Source organism: Pristis pectinata, chromosome 3 (assembly GCF_009764475.1).
Source record: "Pristis pectinata isolate sPriPec2 chromosome 3, sPriPec2.1.pri, whole genome shotgun sequence".
Taxonomy (NCBI): Eukaryota; Metazoa; Chordata; class Chondrichthyes; order Rhinopristiformes; family Pristidae; genus Pristis; species Pristis pectinata.
This window is the reverse complement of record NC_067407.1, coordinates 2,715,817-2,735,042: the sequence shown is the minus strand read 5'-3', so window position 1 is coordinate 2,735,042 and position 19,226 is coordinate 2,715,817. Positions and strand designations below refer to the sequence as shown.

General features: G+C 49.0%; 1 protein-coding gene across 1 annotated transcript in view; it reads right to left on the bottom strand.

The window, feature by feature from the left end:
- bcl10 (BCL10 immune signaling adaptor) overlaps positions 1-14,776 on the bottom strand; it is a 37,378-nt gene extending 22,602 nt beyond the window's left edge. The window contains exon 1 of the mRNA XM_052013094.1: positions 14,533-14,776. Within this exon, the coding sequence (XP_051869054.1) occupies positions 14,533-14,583 (51 nt within the window). The 5' untranslated portion in view covers positions 14,584-14,776. The remainder of the gene's footprint in view (positions 1-14,532) is intronic.
- Positions 14,777-19,226: the final 4,450 nt, after the last annotated feature.

Sequence of the window (19,226 nt, the reverse complement as noted above, 5' to 3'; positions counted from 1 at the left end):
CAGTTTAATAACACCTTTCCTATAGCAGGGCGACCAAAACTCAACACAATACTCCAAGTGTGGCCTCACCAGCATCCTGTACAACCACACCATGACCTCCCAACTTTTATACTCAGCGCCTTGACTGATGAAGGCCAGTGAGCCAAAAGCCTTCTTCACCACCCTGTCTACCTTGAACTCCACTTTCAGTGAACCATGTACTTGTACACCAAGGTCCCTTTGTTCTACAACACTCCCCAAGGTCCTACCGTTCACTGTGAAAGTCCTACCTTGTCCCTTAGTGCCATGGTGGTGATGGACTGGCCTTAAGCACACTGCTATTTCACTATTGTTTATGCATTACCAAGTAGCAGAATAAACCTTTCAGTGAACCAGAGAGTTTAAAGGGAGCGGGAAACAGGAGCCGGGGAGTTTCAGCGTTTATGTTTCAGATTGTCAGAACACTCCAGACCCCAACATTTTCTTACACTTTAAGGACAACTACTGACAACAAAACGCTTTGGAATGTCCTGTGGTGTGGATGTCACTGCACAAATGGAAAGCACCCAATCCTGGGCTCGTATCTGGTGCACCCGGACAATCAGCAACACCTTCACTGAGTCAGCCTTGCCGATGCCCATTTACCCTCTGTGACCTCACCCGTGCTGCAGGTTGTGAGAGATGAACACATTCCCTTAAACAGAGTGTCCTGGACACGAGTAAACAGGAGGAGCAATTGTGTGCCTCCTAAACCAGGGGAAAGGGTCCACTGAAGGATGGGCAAGGAACCGTGACTGAGAATGGGTCAACCTCAGTGTAAAAAGTCAGAGTTGAGTTTATTGTCATCTGCACAAGTCCATGTGTGCACAGGTGCAATGAAAAACTTACTTGCAGCAGCATCATGCACATGCATGCACACACACATGCTCACACACTCTAACATACACACACATTCAAGCACACACACACACACACACACACACACATATCAAGCATGCACACATGCACCTCATTTACCTACAATTTATAGTGATGAGGAGGAGGTGGAGTGTGAGGTATCAGAGGTCACCGTTGACGTGACGATAGATGGGACGTCACAGTGTGAGGAGGGTATTGTGGCTCCACACCAGAATGTAGACAGGGTGAGTGGGTGGGTGAAAACCTGGCAAATGTGGCAAGTGTCGGGTCATGCACTTCGCTGGGGGAACCAAAAGGCAGATTATTATCTCAATGGAAAAAGGCTGCAAACGATGTTGGTGTTGTCCGTGAATCACAAACAGTTCGCAGGTAAGTCCAGTGTGATCACATTCAATGGTGGCACAGGATTGAGGGGCTGAGTGGTCTACTCTTGCTCCTGTTTTCTTGTGATAATACAGTCATAGAGTTATACAACACAGAAACAGGCCCTTCGGCCCAACTGGTCCATGCTGACAAGATGCCCCATCCAAGCTGGTCCCATTTGCCAGCATTTGGACCTTAACCTTCTAAACCCTTCCAATCCATGTACCTGTCCAATTGTCTTTTATATTGTACCTGCCTCAACCACTTCCTCTGGCAGATAATTACACATAGATACCACCCTTTGTGTAAAAAAAATTGCCTCTCAAGTTCCTCTTAAATCTTTCCACTCTCACCTTAAACCTATTCCCTCTAGTTCTTGATTCCTCAACCCTGGGAAAAAGAGAGTGCAGTCACCCTATCTATGCCCCTCATGATTTTATACACCTCTGTAAGATCACCTCTCAGTCTCCTACACTCTAGGGAATAAAGTCCCAGCCTGTCCAACCTCTCCCTATAACTCAGTCCCTCAAGTCCTGGCAACTTTTCTGCACTCTTTCCAGTTTAATAACATCTTTCCTATAGCAGGGTGTCCAAAACTGACCACAATACTCCAAGTGCGGCCTCACCAGCGTCCTGTACAACCGCTCCATGACCTCCCAACTTTTATACTCAGTGCCCTGACTGCTGAAGGCCAGCGTGCCAAAAGCCTTCTTCACCACCCTGTCTACCTGTGACTCCACTTCTAGGGAACCATGTACTTGTACTCCAAGGTCCTCCTGTTCTATAACACTCCCCAAGGTACTACTGTTCACTGTGATTTGACTTTCCAAAATGCAACACCTCGCACTTATCTGAATTAAACTCCATTTGCCATTCCTCGGTCCACTTACTCAGCTGATCAAGATCCCCCTGTAGTTTTTGACAACCTTCTTCATTTTCCCCTATACCACCTATTGAGGAATCTGTGGAATTTGTTGCCACAGAGGGCTGTGGAGGCCAAGTCACTGGGTGTATTTGAGGCAGACATCGATAGATTCTTTATTGGTCAGGGGGGTTCAGTGTTACGGGGAGAAGGCAGGAGAATGGGGTTGCGAAAAGAAATCAGCCCTGATTGAATGGCGGAGCAGACTCGATGGGTCGAATGGCCTAAATCTGCTCCTTCACTCTGAGATGTTTAGCAAGGACCTATCATCCTGCTCAGACAAGATCTCTGGACACTGCGTTGAAGAGAAGCAGAGAAGTTCTCCCCAGTCGATAATTACCCCACAATTAACACCGGTCAACACTTGGCCAGGATCCTATTGCTGTCTATGGGACCAAGCTGTGTACACATTGGTTGTCACACTTCCTACTATGTGACACCTACTAAACTCTGCAAGCTCTGACAAGGCATCAAGGTGCCCCTGCCAACTTTCTTTCTCAGCTACAGAGTCACAGAGACACGGAAACAGGCCCTTCAGCCCACTGAGTCCACGCCGACCATCAACCACCTTTTCACAGGAGCACCCGGGGGAAACCCACATGGTCACAGGGAGAATGTGCAAACTCCACACAGACAGTGCCAGAAGTCGGGATCGAACCCGGGTCCCTGGAGCACTGAGGCAGTGTCACTGAAACGTTAACTGTTTCTCTTTCCACCTGATGCATGTTTCCAGCATTTTCTTACACTTTAAGGACAACTACTGACAACAAAACGCTTTGGGATGTCCTGCGGCGTGGACGTCACTGCACAAATGGAAAGCACCCAATCCTGGGCTCGTATCTGGTGCACCCGGACAATCAGCAACACCTTCACTGAGTCAGCCTTGCCGATGTCCACTTAACCTCTGTGACCTCGCCCGTGCTGCAGGTTGTGAGAGATGAACACATTCCCTTAAACAGGGTGTCCTGGACACGAGTAAACAGGAGGAGCAATTGTGTGCCTCCTAAACCAGGGGAAAGGGTCCACTGAAGGATGGGCAAGGAACCGTGACTGAGAATGGGTCAACCTCAGTGTAAAAAGTCAGAGTCAAGGTTATTGTCATCTGCACAAGTCCATGTGTGCACAGGTGCAATGAAAAACTTACTGGCAGCAGCATCACAGGCACAGAGCATCAGATAAGCAGCATTCACAAGAAAAACATAAATTAAACCTAAATTATACACAATTTTTACAAGAAAGAACACAATTAGAACAAAATAAGGTCCATTTTAGTGCAAGATGATCAAAGTGGTCACAGTGTTGCTAAACTGTAGTGATTAGGGTTGTATCGGTTGGTTCAAGAACCAAATGGTTGAAGGGAAGTAGCTGTTCCTGAACCTGGTGGTGTGGGGACTTCAGGCTTCTGTACCTCCTGCCCGATGGGAGCTGTGAGAAGATGGCACGGCCCGGATGGTGGGGATCTTTGATGATGGATGTTGCCTTCTTGAGGCTTCTTGAGGTGCAGGTGCCCAAGTGACACCAAGACCACGGCCTTCACCTCATCCACTTTCACAACTGATCAAACATTTATCCATCTAAGCCTCAAAAATACTCAACAACTGAACATCCACAAATTTCAGGGAAGGGGGTTCCAATCATTTGCAACTGTCAGTTATGAAATCTCTCGTCTAGGTTCTAAATGTATGGTTCTTTACCTGCGACCATGATATTTGGATCAGTACGTGGATAGGAAAGGTTTAGAGGGCAAATGGGACTAGCTTGGATGGGCTTCTTGGTCAGCATGGACTAGCTGGGCCGAAGGGTCTGTTTACGTGCTGTATGGCTCTATGAGCCCCAACTTCCCAAAGGGTTACATTACACCCATATTCCTTGTAAGGTTTCCTCAGTGCAGTAACGTACTTCATCCTGTCAGGATTGAGGATGAGTCACCTCCATTCCATTTCCGAGGAGGGTGCCCGTGTGGTTACAGTTAACGTGGGAGAGCACACCGGAAATCACAGCGGCTTGGCAGAGGGAGGTCTTGGTGAAGGGGCAGGGAGGGGCAAGAAAACTGGGACCAAGCTCTGGTGCACAGACCTGGCGCACGCACGCACGCACGCACACACACATACACACACACACATATACACACACACATACAGACACACACACATACAGACACACACACATACAGACACACACAACAGACGCACACACACACACACACATACACACACAAGTGCACGCACATGCATGCACACACACATACTCACACACTCTAACATACACATTCAAGCACACACACACACACACACACATATCAAGCATGCACACATGCACCTCATTTACCTACAATTTATAGTGATGAGGAGGAGGTGGAGTGTGAGGTATCAGAGGTCACCGTTGACGTGACGATAGATGGGACGTCACAGTGTGAGGAGGGTATTGTGGCTCCACACCAGAATGTAGACAGGGTGAGTGGGTGGGTGAAAACCTGGCAAATGTGGCAAGTGTCGGGTCATGCACTTCGCTGGGGGAACCAAAAGGCAGATTATTATCTCAATGGAAAAAGGCTGCAAACGATGTTGGTGTTGTCCGTGAATCACAAACAGTTCGCAGGTAAGTCCAGTGTGATCACATTCAATGGTGGCACAGGATTGAGGGGCTGAGTGGTCTACTCTTGCTCCTGTTTTCTTGTGATAATACAGTCATAGAGTTATACAACACAGAAACAGGCCCTTCGGCCCAACTGGTCCATGCTGACAAGATGCCCCATCCAAGCTGGTCCCATTTGCCAGCATTTGGACCTTAACCTTCTAAACCCTTCCAATCCATGTACCTGTCCAATTGTCTTTTAAATGTTCTTATTGTACCTGCCTCAACCACTTCCTCTGGCAGCTCGTTCCAAATATACATCACCCTTTGTGTAAAAAAGTCACCCCTCAAGTTCCTCTTAAATCTTTCCCCTCTCACCTTAAACCTGTGCCCTCTGGTTCTTGATTCCTCAACCCTAGGAAAAAGACTGAGTGCATTCACCCTGTCTATGCCCCTCATGATTTTATACACCTCTGTAAGATCACCTCTCAGTCTCCTACGCTCTAAGGAATAAAGTCCCAGCCTGTCCAACCTCTCCCTATAACTCAGTCCCTCAAGTCCTGGCAACTTTTCTGCACTCTTTCCAGTTTAATAACATCTTTCCTATAGCAGGGTGTCCAAAACTGTACACAATACTTCAAGTGCGACCTCACCAGCGTCCTGTACAACTGCACCATGACCTCCCAACTTCTATACTCAGCGCCCTGACTGATGAAGGCCAGTGTGCCAAAACCCTTCTTCACCACCCTGTCTACCTGTGACTCCACTTCCAGGGAACCATGTACTTGTACTCCAAGGTCCCTCTGTTCTACGACACTCCCTAGGGTCCTACCGTTCACTGTGAAAGTCCTACCTTGTCCCTTAGTGCCATGGTGGTGATGGACTGGCCTCAAGCACACTGCTATTTCACTATTGTTTATGCATTACCAAGTAGCAGAATAAACCTTTCAGTGAACCGGAGGGTTTAAAGGGAGCGGGAAATAGGAGCCGGGGAGTTTCAGCGTTTATGTTTCAGATTGTCAGAACACCCCAGACCCCAACCCTGGCTCCAGCCACAATCCTACCACACCTCTGATCCCCGGTATTCCTGATCCTTTCTCCAGCCCCAGACACACACCTGGCCCACACTCCAGAATCCACCTCCGGCCTCACAACCCTCTCGGCCCCCCACCCTGCCTCCAGCCACACACCCACCCATGCTCTTGACCCCTGGTGTTCCTAACTTGCCCCAGCCACACCACCTCCCTCTCGGGACCCCAGCTCACATTCCGGACCAACAAGTGACCTGACCACCAGGGTTTCCAAACAACTGGAATCCAAATTTTTGGAGTTTGACTGCAGGACACTTTCCATGGCATGAGAAGCAAAATGTACAGACACTGAATCCACCGAGGGGAACGTGGTCAGTTTCTGTTATCAAACTGGTTTTATAGAAGAATTTAACTACTCGACTTGACTGCTGTCTCTCTGAATGAGGCTGACCAAGGAGGGAGTCATAAATAAATAGCCACACTGCTTGCTTTATGTCAGAACTCCTCAGGTATTAATTAACTGGAAGACTGTTGAAGAATCTAACTGGGTCTGCCTTGGAATTTGGAGACAAAGAGAAACTGCAGACACCAGAATCTGGAGCAACCCACACAAAACGCTGGAGGAACTCGGCGGGTCAGGAAGCATCTGTAGGAGGAAATGGATAGTCGACGTTTTGGGTCAAGACATCTGGATTGATGACGCGCAAATGAAGGGTGTCGACCCAAAACATTGACTGTCCATTTCCCTCCACAGCTGCTGCCTGACCCGCTGAGCTCCTCCAGCGGTTTGTGTGTTGCTGCCTTGGAATTTCTCCCCTTGACCCAAACGCCCAGTTCTGATGAAGGATCTTGGACCTCAAGCATCAACTGTTTGTCTCTCCACAGCTGCTGCCTGACCTGCTTTCTGTTTTTATTTCATATTTCCAGCACCTGCAGGTTTGTCTGATTTTAATCCCTGTTTTATAACCCACGTTGTGCCTATTTTGGAGGGATATGCACCATGTACGGGCAGAAGGGACCTAATTTGATTTGGTGTTGTGTTCAGTGCAGACATGATGGGCCGAAGGGCCTGTTCCTGTGCTCTACTGTTCTATGTTCTATGAAGACTTTTCTCTTTGGAGTGACACAGGAGGAGAGGCGACTTGATAGAAGCGTATAAGATTATGAGGGGCGTAGAGTGGACAGCCAGGGCAGCAATGGCCAATAACAGAGGACATCAGTTTAAGGTCAGAGGAGGAAAGTTCAGGGGAATGTCAGAAGTAGGTTTTTTACACAGAGAGTGGTGGGTGCCTGGAACGCACTGCTGGGGGTGGTGGTAGAGGCTGATACAATAGGGACATTTAAAAGACCCTTAGATAGGCACATGGATGTAAGAAAAATGGAGGGTTGTGGGCTGTGCAGGAGGGAAGGGTTAGATTGATCAAGGAGCAGGTGTTTCTATAGGTTGGCACAACATCATGGGCTGAGGGGCCTGTACTGTTCGATGTTCTAAGACACCCCGGGGAAACCCACATGGTCACAGGGAGAACGTGCAAACTCCACACAGACAGCGCCAGAGGTCGGGATCGAACCCGGGTCTCTGGAGCTGTGAGGCAGCGGCTCTACCCACTGTGCCATTGTGCCACCACGGTCACTGTCACAGTCAAGCTGGATGTATCACAGCTTGGTACAGCAACTGCTCTGTCCAGGACCACAAGAAGCTGCAGAGAGTTGTGGACACAGCCCAGCGCATCACCGACACCAGCCTCCCCTCCTTGGACTCTGTCTTTACCTCTCGTTGTCTTGGTGAAGCAGCCGGCATAATCAAAGACCCCACCCACCCGGGACATTCTCTCTTCTCTCCTCTTCCATTAGGTACAAGATACAGGAGCCTGAGGGCAAGTACCACCAGACTTAAGGACAGCTTCTACCCCACTGTGATAAGACTATTGAACGGTTCCCTTATGCAATGAGATGGACTCTGACCTCATGATCTACCTTGTTGTGACCTTGTACCTTATTGCACTGCACTTTCTCTGTAGCTGTGACACTTTGTACTGTTATTGTTTTTACCTGTACTACGTCAATGCACTATGTACTAACTCAATGTAACTGTACTGTGTAATGAACTGACCTGTACGATCGGTATGCAAGACAAGTTTTTCACTGTACCTCGGTACAAGTGAAAATAATAAACCAATACCAATACCAATACCAAGCGTCCATCCACCACAGGTGTCCACACAGCTCAGCACTACATGGGTGACAGCCCTCACAACAGTAGACCATCTCCTGGTCTTCCTTATCCCCGTGCTATGACTCTGCTTTCACATCCCTATCAACATCGTCTCCCTGCCAGCACAGCACTCAGGTTGTGGTGACCAATTAAAAATGAGCATTAGTCTGGTAAAATCTGGTGTCACGTAAAGACAGACAGAGATGCGCCCATTTCTATTGCACACTTCACATGCTCTGTGTGCCACAGATTGCTTATGGCCAACAGGCGTAATGAAGAAAGAGTGACAGAAGCAAGGTCGCACACACAACACAAGAAAACAGAAGGAGGAAGCCACTCGGCCCCTCAGTCCTGTCCCACCATTCACTATGACCATGGCTGATCTGCCCCAGGCCTCACCTCCTCTTCTGTGTCAGTTCCACATCGCCCTCCATTCCCTGATCTTGCAAACCTCCTCTTTAAACCCCCCTGAGTGATCCAGTCTCCACTTGCTCTAGGGCAAAGAATTCCACAGATTCACCTCCCCCTTTGAGGATTGAGATGATATCTGGGACTAACCCAAGAGATTTCTTTCTTACCACCACCTACCCCATCCCAGCTCACCCTGACCATCAGCTCTGTCTATTTATTTGGCCAGCGGGGTGTCAAAATGAGTGACAATCTGATAATCCGGCATTCTCAGGACTTTGGTGTCAGACTGGTGGTTTTCCAGACCATTGGATGTTATTCCAACTTATACAGCAATACACTTTACAGAAGGTTTCCAGCTTCTGCAGTCTCTTGTGTCCCTATCATACACAATTTCTTTCTTTTCGTGTTACTCAGCAGTACTGTTTAAAGTTTTCCAATGAACCCAGTAAGTACAGGTCAAGTTTATTGTCCTGTGCACAAGTACGGTGAGGTACAGGTACAATGAAAAACTTGCTTGCAGCAGCATCACAGGCATGTAGGTACAGACAACACAAAGTTTACACAAAGGCAAAGTTTAACTAGAGACACAAAAGACTACAGATACTGGAATCTGGAGCAACAAACAAGAAGCTGGAGGTACGCAGTGGGTCGGGCAGCATCTGTGGAGGGAAATGCAGAGTCAACATTTCAAGTCGAGACCTTTCATCGGGACTGAAAGATAGTGGGGAGGTGGCCGGTATAAAGAGGCGAGGGGGAGGGGGGGGCAAGAGCCGGCAGGTGGTGGGTGGATCCAGGTGAGGAGGGGTGACGGGCAGGTGAAGGAGGGGAGGGTGGAGATGGTGACAGAGGCTGGGAGGTGGGAGGTGGGAGGTGGAGGTGACAGAGGGCTGCAGATGGTGGGATCTGATAGGACAGGAAGGTGGAGCCTGGAATTAAATAACTGGAGGGGGGAACTCATGGAGCATTTAAATGGAGCATGATGCATGATAAACAGGGCCCTGGTCAGTTTAAAGGGAGTGCAAGAAACAGAACCCAGTGGGTCGGATCCCAAACCGTTGGGATCTCCAAGCAATCTGATCGCGGATTATAGGAGTTTTGTGCCATTTTTCTCTCTCTGAAAAGGGTCAACTGTAAATTCTTACCAATGGCCCTGACATCTTTTGTAACTGGTTCCATGAATATAATTCAGGATAAGGAACAGGCAGGAATTATCTCTTTACAGAAAGTGCTGTAAATATTCAGCAGGTCAGCAGAAAGAGAAACCGAGCTGACATTTCAGTTCTGATGAAGGATCTTCCACATGAAACATTAAAACTGTTTCTCTCCAGACGCTGCCTGACCTGCTGAGTGTTTCTAGCATTTTCTGTTTTTAGTTCAGACCTCCAGCATCTGTAAGTTTTTTTGATTTTCGTTATTCCTCTATCACTGTTTTTGTTGATTCTCAGGGTGAACATCGCTGCTCATTCCCTATTACCCAGAATTAAATAACGTTGGGTCATTTCAGAGGGCACTTATATAGTGAATGGTAGGGCCCTGGGTAGTGTTATGGAACAGAGGCACCTTGGAGTGCATAGTTCACTGAAAGCAGTGTCGCAGGTAGACAGGGTGGTGAAGAAGGCGTTTGGCACGCTGGCCTTCATCTGTCAGGGCACTGAGTATTGGAGTTGGGAAGTTACGTTGGTGAGGCTGCACTTGGAGCACTGTGTACAGTTTTGGTCGCCCTCTTATAGGGAAGATGTTATTAAAATAGAAAGAGTGCAGAAAAGATTTACCAGGATGTTGCCTGGACTTGGGGGCCTGAGTTACAAGGAGAGGTTGTGTAGACCAGGACTTTATTCCCTGGAGCGTAGGGGACTGAGGAGTGACCTGACAGAGGTGTATAAGATCATGAGGGGCATAGACAGGGTGAAAGCACACAGTCTTTTTTCCCAGGGAGGGGGTGCTAAAAACAAGAGGGCATAGGTGTAAGATCAGAGGCGAGAGATTTAAAAGGGACATCAGGGGCAGCTTCTTCACGCAAAGGGAGGTGCGTATTTGGAATGAGCTGCCAGAAATAGTGGTTGAGGCGGGCACATGAGCGACATTTAAAAGCCATTTAGATAAATCCATGGATAGGAGAGGTTTAGAGGGTTATGGGCCAAACGTGGGCAGATGGGACTAGCTCGCTGGGCAACACAGTCGGCATGGACGAGTTGGGCCAAAGGGCCTTTTTCCATGCTGTATGACACTATGGCAGATAAGAGGCCACCCCAATGGCTGGACCAAGAAAAGACAACATATGTCCTTACCCAAAGGTCAGTGAACACACTGGGATTGTATGACGTCCCATGGGCTACCCTCATTTGGCCCATCGAGTCTATGCAGGCTCTCATAGCAATCCCATCACTCTCCATCCCCCAGGGTAGGGGAGTCTAAGACCAGAGGGCACAGGTTTAAGGTGAGAGGGGAAAGATTTAAAGGGGACCTGAGGGGCAAGTTTTTCATGCAGAGGGTGGTGTGTGTGTGGAACGAGCTGCTAGAGGGAGTGATGGAGGCGGGTACAATTACAATGTTTAAAAGACATTTGGACAAGTCCATAGCTCCCTGAAAGTGGCTGCACAGGTTGATAGAGAAAGAAGGTGTATGGCATGCTTGCCTTTATTAGTCGAGGCACTGAGTTCAAGAGTCAGGAAGTTATGTCGCTGCTTTATAAAACTCTGGTTAGCCGCATCTGGAGTATTGCATTCAGTTCTGGTCACCCCATTACAGGAAGGATGTGGAGGCTTTGGAGATGGTGCAGAAGAGGTTCACCAGAACACTACCTGGATTAGAGGGCGTGTGCTATGAGGAGAGGTTGGACAAACAGGTTGTTTCCTCTCGAGCAGCGGAGGCTGAGGGGAGACCTGATAGAAGTTTACAAGATTATGAGAGGCACAGATAGAGTAGACAGCCGATATCTTTTTCCCAGGGTTGAAATGTCTAATACCAGAGGGCATGCACAAAGTGAGAGGGGGAAAGTTCGAAGGAGATGTGTGGGGTAAGTTTTTTTACACAGAGAGTGGTGGGTGCCTGGAATGTGCTGCCAGGGGTGGTGGTGGAGGCAAATATGATAGAGGCATTTAAGAGGCTCTTAGCAAGGAACATGGATGTGCAGAGAATGGAGGGAGATGGACCTTGCATAGGCAGATGGAATTAGGCATCATTAGCTTAATTAGTTCCGCACAACATTGTGGGCCGAAGGGCCTGTTTCTGTGCTGTACTGTTCTATGTTCTACGTTTAGAGGGATAGAGGCCAAATGCGGGCAAATGGGCCTGCCTCAGGTGGACATCATGGTTGGCATGGACAGGTTGGGCCGAAGGGCCTGTTTCCGTGCTGTATAGCTCTGTGACTGTAACCTTCTCTCTCTCACATACTCACCCACCCACCCCTTCCCATTCTCCTGCCACCCCCCCCCCACCCCCCGCACACACTAGGGGCAATTCACAGCGGCTGATTAACCCACCGATGCCGCACGTCTCTGGGATGTGGGAGGAAACCGGAGCACCCGGGGGAAACCCACACGGTCACAGGGAGAACGTGGAAACTCCACACAGACAGCGTCAGAGGTCGGGATCAAACCCAGGCCTCTGGAGCCGTGAGGCAGCAGCTGTACCCATTGCACCACTGTGCTCCCAACCCCACGGTCACCATTAGTGACACCAGCTGTTCATCCAATACTCCGTGGGTTAATTAAATGAATTTTAATTCGCTGCCTGCTCTGACGAAATCTGAACAGATGTTTGCTGACCTCTGATTTATCAGTCTGTTGATGTTATCTGTACACATCCACACACCCTTTTTCATTATCAGAGAAAGGCATTACCACTGTTAGAATGTTAATATATTCCTTTAGACTATAAGACCATAAGACATAGGAGCAGAATGAGGCCATACAGCCCATCGAGTCTGCTCCCCCATTCGATCATGGCTGATTTATATTTCCCTCTCATCCCCATCTCCCTTTGACACTAATCAAGAACCTATCAACCAATGACTTGGCCTCCACAGCCGTCTGTGGCAATGCATTCCACAGATTCACCACCCTCTGGCTAAAGAAATCTAGTGTCATAGAGTCATACAGCATGGAAACAGGCCCTTCGGCCCAACTCGTCCATGCCGACTGTGTTGCCCAGCGAGCTAGTCCCAGCTGCCCGCGTTTGGCCCACAGCCCTCTAAACCCCTCCTATCCATGGACTTATCCAGATGGCTTTTAAACGTTGCTGACGTGCCCGCCTCAACCACTATTTCTGGCAGCTCGTTCCAAATACGCACCACCCTTTGCAGGAAGAAGCTGCCCCTGATGTCCCTTTTAAATCTCTCCCCTCTGATCTTAAACCTATGCCTTCTTGTTTTTAGCAGTCCCTCCCTGGGAAAAAGACTGTGTGCTTTCACCCTGTCTATGCCCCTCATGATTTTATGCACCTCTATCAGGTCTCCTCTCAATCTCCTACATTCCAGGGAATAAAGTCCTCATCTACGCCCCACCCACCTGGGACATTCTCTCTTCCCCTCTCTGCCATCAGGCAGAAGATACAGGAGCCTGAGGGCACGTACCACCAGGCTCAAGGACAGTTTCTATCCCATGTAATAAGACTATTGAACAGTTCCCTTATATGATGAGATGGACTCTTGACCTCACAATCTACCTTGTTTGACCTTGCACCTTATTGTCTACCTGCAATGCATTTCCCTGTAGCTGTGACACTTTACTCTGCATTCTGTTATTGTTACCCTGTACAACCTCAATGCACTGTGTAATGAATTGACCTGTACGATTGGTATGCAAGACAAGTTTTTCACTGTACCTTGGTACAAGTGACAATAATAAACCAATACCAAAACCAACCTCTCCTTGTAGCTCAGGCCCCAAAGTCCAGGCAACATCCTGGTAAATCTTTTCTGTGCTCTTTCCAGTTTAATAACATTTTTCCTATAACAGGGTGACCAAAACTGTTCACAGTGCTCCAAGTGTGGCCTCACCAACTGCAACATAACTTCCCAACTCCTGTACTCAATGCCCTGACTGAAGGCCAGTGTGCCAAACGCCTTCTTCACTGCCCTGTCTACCTGTGAAACCACTTTCAGCAAACTATCCAGTCGTACTAGAGAAACAAAGGACTGCAGGGTCCTGACCCTACTTTTCTCCACGGACGCGGCCTGGCCTGCTGAGTTCCTCCAGCATCAGCGTGTTTCTCATTACACACTTGTACTCTCCGTCCCTCTGTTCCTTTATGCAACTTGAGTGAAAAAGTCTAAAGCTGTTGTCAGACTTTAGATAATGTTTTGGGCACAGGAATCTTGCTGACAATATTTAGCCTTTGCTGGTTGCCTCCTGTCCCTCTAGCCACGCCTCTTCACGGGCTATTTTTAAAACAGAATACAAAACCTCTTCAATGCATGTGACATAGTTCAATGGTGCATTTGAACAGGTTTTATTTAATTAAACCAACCCCACAGATGCAAAAGTGTAAGTGGCGGTTTTGGCCAGTGGAAGGAGTGACGGGTCTGATGAGAGGGTGAGATGTCTGGTGTAGGTCGAGCCCGTTCTACAGTTCGCGTGACTTTTAACTGACCGGAGTCCCGGGACAATCCGGAGACCCCCTCACGGTGTCACCACGGGGGAGATGAATTGGCAGTGTCCCAAGCCGCTGGTCTCCCGAGCATCCCGGCTTGGGACAGGCCAGGACCACCAGCCAGGGTACGGGTTGGCCCAGACGGGATCATTTAGCCCAGTTCTCTGATTCAGCCTATCTGGCCCCGGCTGTTCCAACCTGGTTTCTTTGGCCCGTGTTGTGTGAGCCCAAGGGATCTGTCCCAGGTTATTTGAACCCGGATGATCTGTCCCGGGTTATCTGAGCCCCGTTTCTCTATCCCGGGTTATTTAAGCCCGATTCCCCGTCCCGGGTTGTCTGACCCGGGTTTCCCTGTCCCGGGTTGTGAGCCCGGGTTCCCTGTCCCGGGTTGTCTGACCCGGGTTTCCCCGTCCCGGGTTGTGAGCCCGGGTTTCCCTGTCCCGGCACGTATGCAGCTCAGACACCGGGTGCTGGGACGATCTCAACCCCACCTGGTCCCACCAACAAACAGCGAAGCAACAACTTACTTCCTTCTTGATCTCGGCCATCTCGTCCTCGCTGAGCGGGACGGGATCCATTGGCCCGGGTCCACCTGTGTGAGACCGAGCCCGGCCCCTCCTGTCCCGGCTCGGGGATCGCCTTGGTCCCTGCAGAAAGTTGCCAGGCGAAGGGGCGGCCGGAGGTGAGGACACACGCCGCCTCTCTCAGCTCGCCAGCATCACGGCAGCGCAGTGCAGCCGGCCGCTTCCTTCCTGTGTTGCTGATTCAGGATTGCCCCGGGTACAAACCCTCCCCTCCCTGCAATGACGCAAGCTGCAGCTCTCTCTCTCTCTCTCTCTCTCTCAGAACTTCACGCCTCCCTCTCGCCGGGAACTCCGCCACTCAGGAAGCCGAGGTAAAGATAACCCTGCCCACAACTTCTACAGACAGATACAACTACCTTCAACTTTCCTTCTGACGTTTGATTGTCTTCAAAGTTTCCTGATAAGAGTCACAGACTGAAACAACACGGAAACAGGCCCTTCGGCCCAACTCATCCATGCCAGCTGAGGTGCCCATCCAAGCTAGTCCCACCTGCCCACGTTTGGCCCAAATCCCTCTAAACCTTTCCTATCCAGGGACCTGTCCAAGCGTTGTCATTGTACCTGCCTCAACCACGTCTTCTGGCACAGAAGACATTGGAGGAACTCAGCGGGTCAGGCAGCATCTGTGGAGGGAAACCGACCATCGACTTTTCGGGTGGAGACCCTTCATCTGGACACAAGACGTTGACTGTCCATTTCCCTCCACAGATGCTGCCTGACCCACTGAGTCCCTCCAGCAGATTGTGTGTTGCTGCAGATTCCAGCATCTGCAGACTCTGGTGTCTCCACTTCCTCTGGCAGCTGGTTCCATATACCACCATCCTCTGCATGAAGGAGTTGCCCCTCAGGTCCCTTTTAAATATTTCCCCTCTCACCCTAAACCTATGCCCCCTAGTTTTGGATTCCCCTACCCTGGGGAAAAGACTGTTACTGTCCACCTTATCTCTGCCTCTCATAATTTTAAACATTTCTATAAGGTAGCCCCTCATTCTCCTCCGTTCCAAGGAATAAAGACCCAGCCTGGCCAACCCTCCCCTTGTAACTCAGGCCCGGGACTAGTTCTCATAAATCTTCTCTGCGCTCTTTCTAATTTAACCACGTCTTTCCTGTAACAGGGCGACCAAAACAGTGCGCAGTGCTCCAAGTGCGGCCTCACCAACAACTTATACAACTGCAACATAATGTCCCAACTCCTGTACTCAGTGCCCTGACTGATGAAGGCCAGCGTGCTAAACGCCTTTTGCACCACCCTGTCTACCTGTGACGCCGCTTTCAACAAACTATGCACTTGTACACCTGGGTCCCTCTGTTCCATTACACTCCCTAGTGCCCCACCATTTATAGTACAAGTCCTACGTACTATGTTTGACTTTCCAAAGTGCATCACCTCCCACTTGTCTGTATTGAAATCCATTTGCCACTCCTCGGCCCACTGCCCTAACTGATCAAGATCCCCCTGTGATCTATGATAACCTTCTGCACTATCAACAACACCTCCTAACCTCATGTCATCCACAAATTCTATTCCTTCTATTCCTTTCTCAAAATAAAACTCCACACAAAACTGTCGCCCTGTTATATGAAAGACGTCATTAAGCTGGAAAGAATGTAAAGATTTACGAGGATGTTGCCAGGACTAGAGGGCCTGGGTTATGGGGAGAGGTTGGCCAGGCTAGGACTTTATATTTGGAACGTGGGAGAATGAGGAGATTGTGTTTTACAGAGGTGTCTGAAATCATGAGGGGCATCGATAAGGTGAATGCGCACAGTTTTTTCCCAGGGAAGTGGAACTGAGAAGACACAGGTTTGAGGGGGAAGATTGAAAAGGGGCTTGAGGGGCAACTTCTTCACACAGAGGGTGGTGGGTATATGGAACAAGCTGTCAGAGGAAGTGGTGGAGGCAGGTATAATAACAACATTTAAAAGACATTTGGATAAATACATGGGTAGGAAAGGTTTAGAGGGATATGGGCCAAACGCAGGCAAATTGGACTGGCTTAGATGGGCATCTTGGTCAGCATGGACATTGGGTCAAAGGTCCGGTTTCCATGCCGTATTACTCTATGACCATACCCTGCATTTTATACAGAGTCTGTGATGTATTAAATAAAAACAGAAAATGCTGGAAGCACTCAGCAAATCAGAGAGAAACAGAGTGAATGTTTCAGGTCCAAGACTTTAATCAGGACAGTGGGTGTCAGACCTGAGGCACTAACTTTGGAACAGAGGACTGTTGTAATAAGGGAAGATTGTACAGGCCAGGTTTAATTCTCACTGGAATATAGGAGGTTCAGGGGTGATCTTGTAGGGGTTTATAAAATTACGAGGGGCATAGAAACGACAGTCAGAACCTTTTTCCCAAGACGGGAATTTAGAACTGTTTAAGGTGAGAGGGGAGAATTTCAAAGGAGATCTGAGAGGTAAGTTTTTCACCCAGAGGGTGGTGGGTATGAGGAACGAGCTGCCAGAGGAGGTGATGAAGGCAGCTACATTTACATTTAAAAGATATTTGGACAGGTACTTGGATTGGAACGGTGTAGAGGGATATGAGGAGAGGCAAATGGGATTAGCACAGGCAGGCATCATGATTAGACTGGACAAGGTGGGTCAAATGGACGTGTTTCTGTGCTGTTCCATTCTATGATTCTATGAGATACTGCCTGACCTGCTGAGTGTTTCCAGAGCTTCTAAACCTGGGTCTTTGCACCTCCCTCTGCAACTGGATCCTCGACTTCCTTATCGGGAGACCACGGTCCGTGCAGATCGGTTGTAACATCTCCTCGCTGACAATCAACACTGGCGCACCTCAAAGATGCGTGCTTAGCCCACTGCTCTACTCTCGCTACACTCATGACTGTGTGGCTAGGCACAGCTCAAACACCATCTATAAATTCGCCGATGACGCCACTGTTGGCAGAATCTCAGATGGTGATGAGCTGGTGTACAGGAGTGAGATAGATCGGCTGGTTGAGTGGTGTCGCAACAACAACCTCGCACTCAACGTCAGCAAGACCAAGGAATTGATTGTGGACTTCAGGAAGGGGAAGTTGGGAGAACACACACCAGTCCTCATTGAGGGGTCAGCGGTGGAAAGGGTGAGCAGCTTCAAGTTCCTGGGCGTCAACATCTCAGAGGGTCTATCCTGGGCCCAACACACTGATGCAATCATGAAGAAGGCACGCCAGTGGCTCTACTTTGTTAGGAGTTTGAGGAGATTTAGTCTGTCACCAAAGACTTGCAAATGTCTATGGGTGCGTTGTGGAGAGCTTTCTGACTGGTTGAATCACTGCCTGGTACGGACGCTCCAATAGACAGGTTCGCAAGAGGCTGCAGATGGTTGTAGACTCAGCCAGCTCCATCACGGGCACAACCCTCCCCAGCATCGAGGACATCTGCAAGAGGCACCTGGGTGTTGACACAGGAGACTGCAGATGCTGGAATCTGGAGCAACAAACAATCTGCTGGAGGAACTCAGTGGGTCGAGCAGCATCTGTGGGGGGGAAAGGAATTGTTGACATTTCACATTGAAACCCTGAATCAGGTCCTATTCTATTCAATTCTGACTTCCGTTGCTGTCTGTGTTGAGCTCACACATTCTCCCTGTGACGGTGTGGGTTTCCCCTGGGTGCTCCGGTTTCCTCCCACATCCTAAGGACTTGCGAGTCAGTGGGTTGATTGGTCACTGTAAATTGTCCCCAGTGTGTAGGCAGTTGACGCAAGAATTGGGAGAGGGGGTATGGTGGAGTTAACTGGGATGTGAAAGGGAAGATAGGATGAGAGTAGCTGGGGGATAGATGGTCAGTGTGGATATGATGGGAGGAAGGGCCTGTCTCTGTGCTGACTATCTCACTGACTTGGTTTTAACACAAACTTTTTATTTCAAATTTCATATTTTAAATAGTCGAAGATTTGTGTGTGGGTAGCAGAGATTCTATTAATTGTGATCGAGCAAAGAGGTTAAATCATGTCGGTAGACTGATGCAACTCATTTTGTGATATTATGCAAGCAGTTTTCTCACATTGACTATTTCCAATGAGCAAACTATTTCTACATCACTTGTGGACTTCAGGAAGGGGAAGTCGGGAGAACACGCACCAGTCCTCATTGAGGGGTCAGCGGAGGAAAGGGTGAGCAGCTTCAAGTTCCTGGGCATCAACATCTGTCCTGGGCCCAACACATTGATGCAATCACGAAGAAGGCATGCCAGCGGCTCTACTTCGTTAGGGGTTTGAGGAGATTTGGTCTGTCACCAAAGACTCTTACAAATTTGTATAGATGTTCAATGCATACAAATTTGTAAAAGTCTTTGGTGGAGAGCATTCTGACTGGTTACATCACCGCCTGGTATGGACCCTCCAATGTGCAGGATCGCAAGAGGCTGCAGAGGGTTGTAGACTCAGCCAGCTCCATCACGGGCACAACCCTCCCCACCATCGAGGACATCTTCAAGAGGCAGTGCCTCAAGACCGTGGTGTCCATCACTAAGGACCCTCACCACCCAGGACATGCCCTCTTCTCGTTACTACCAACGGGGAGGAGGTACAGGAGCCTGAAGACCCACATTCAACGATTCAAAAGCAGCTTTTTCCAATCCAATTAATCAGGTAACATGTAGTAAATGAAAATAATAAAAACT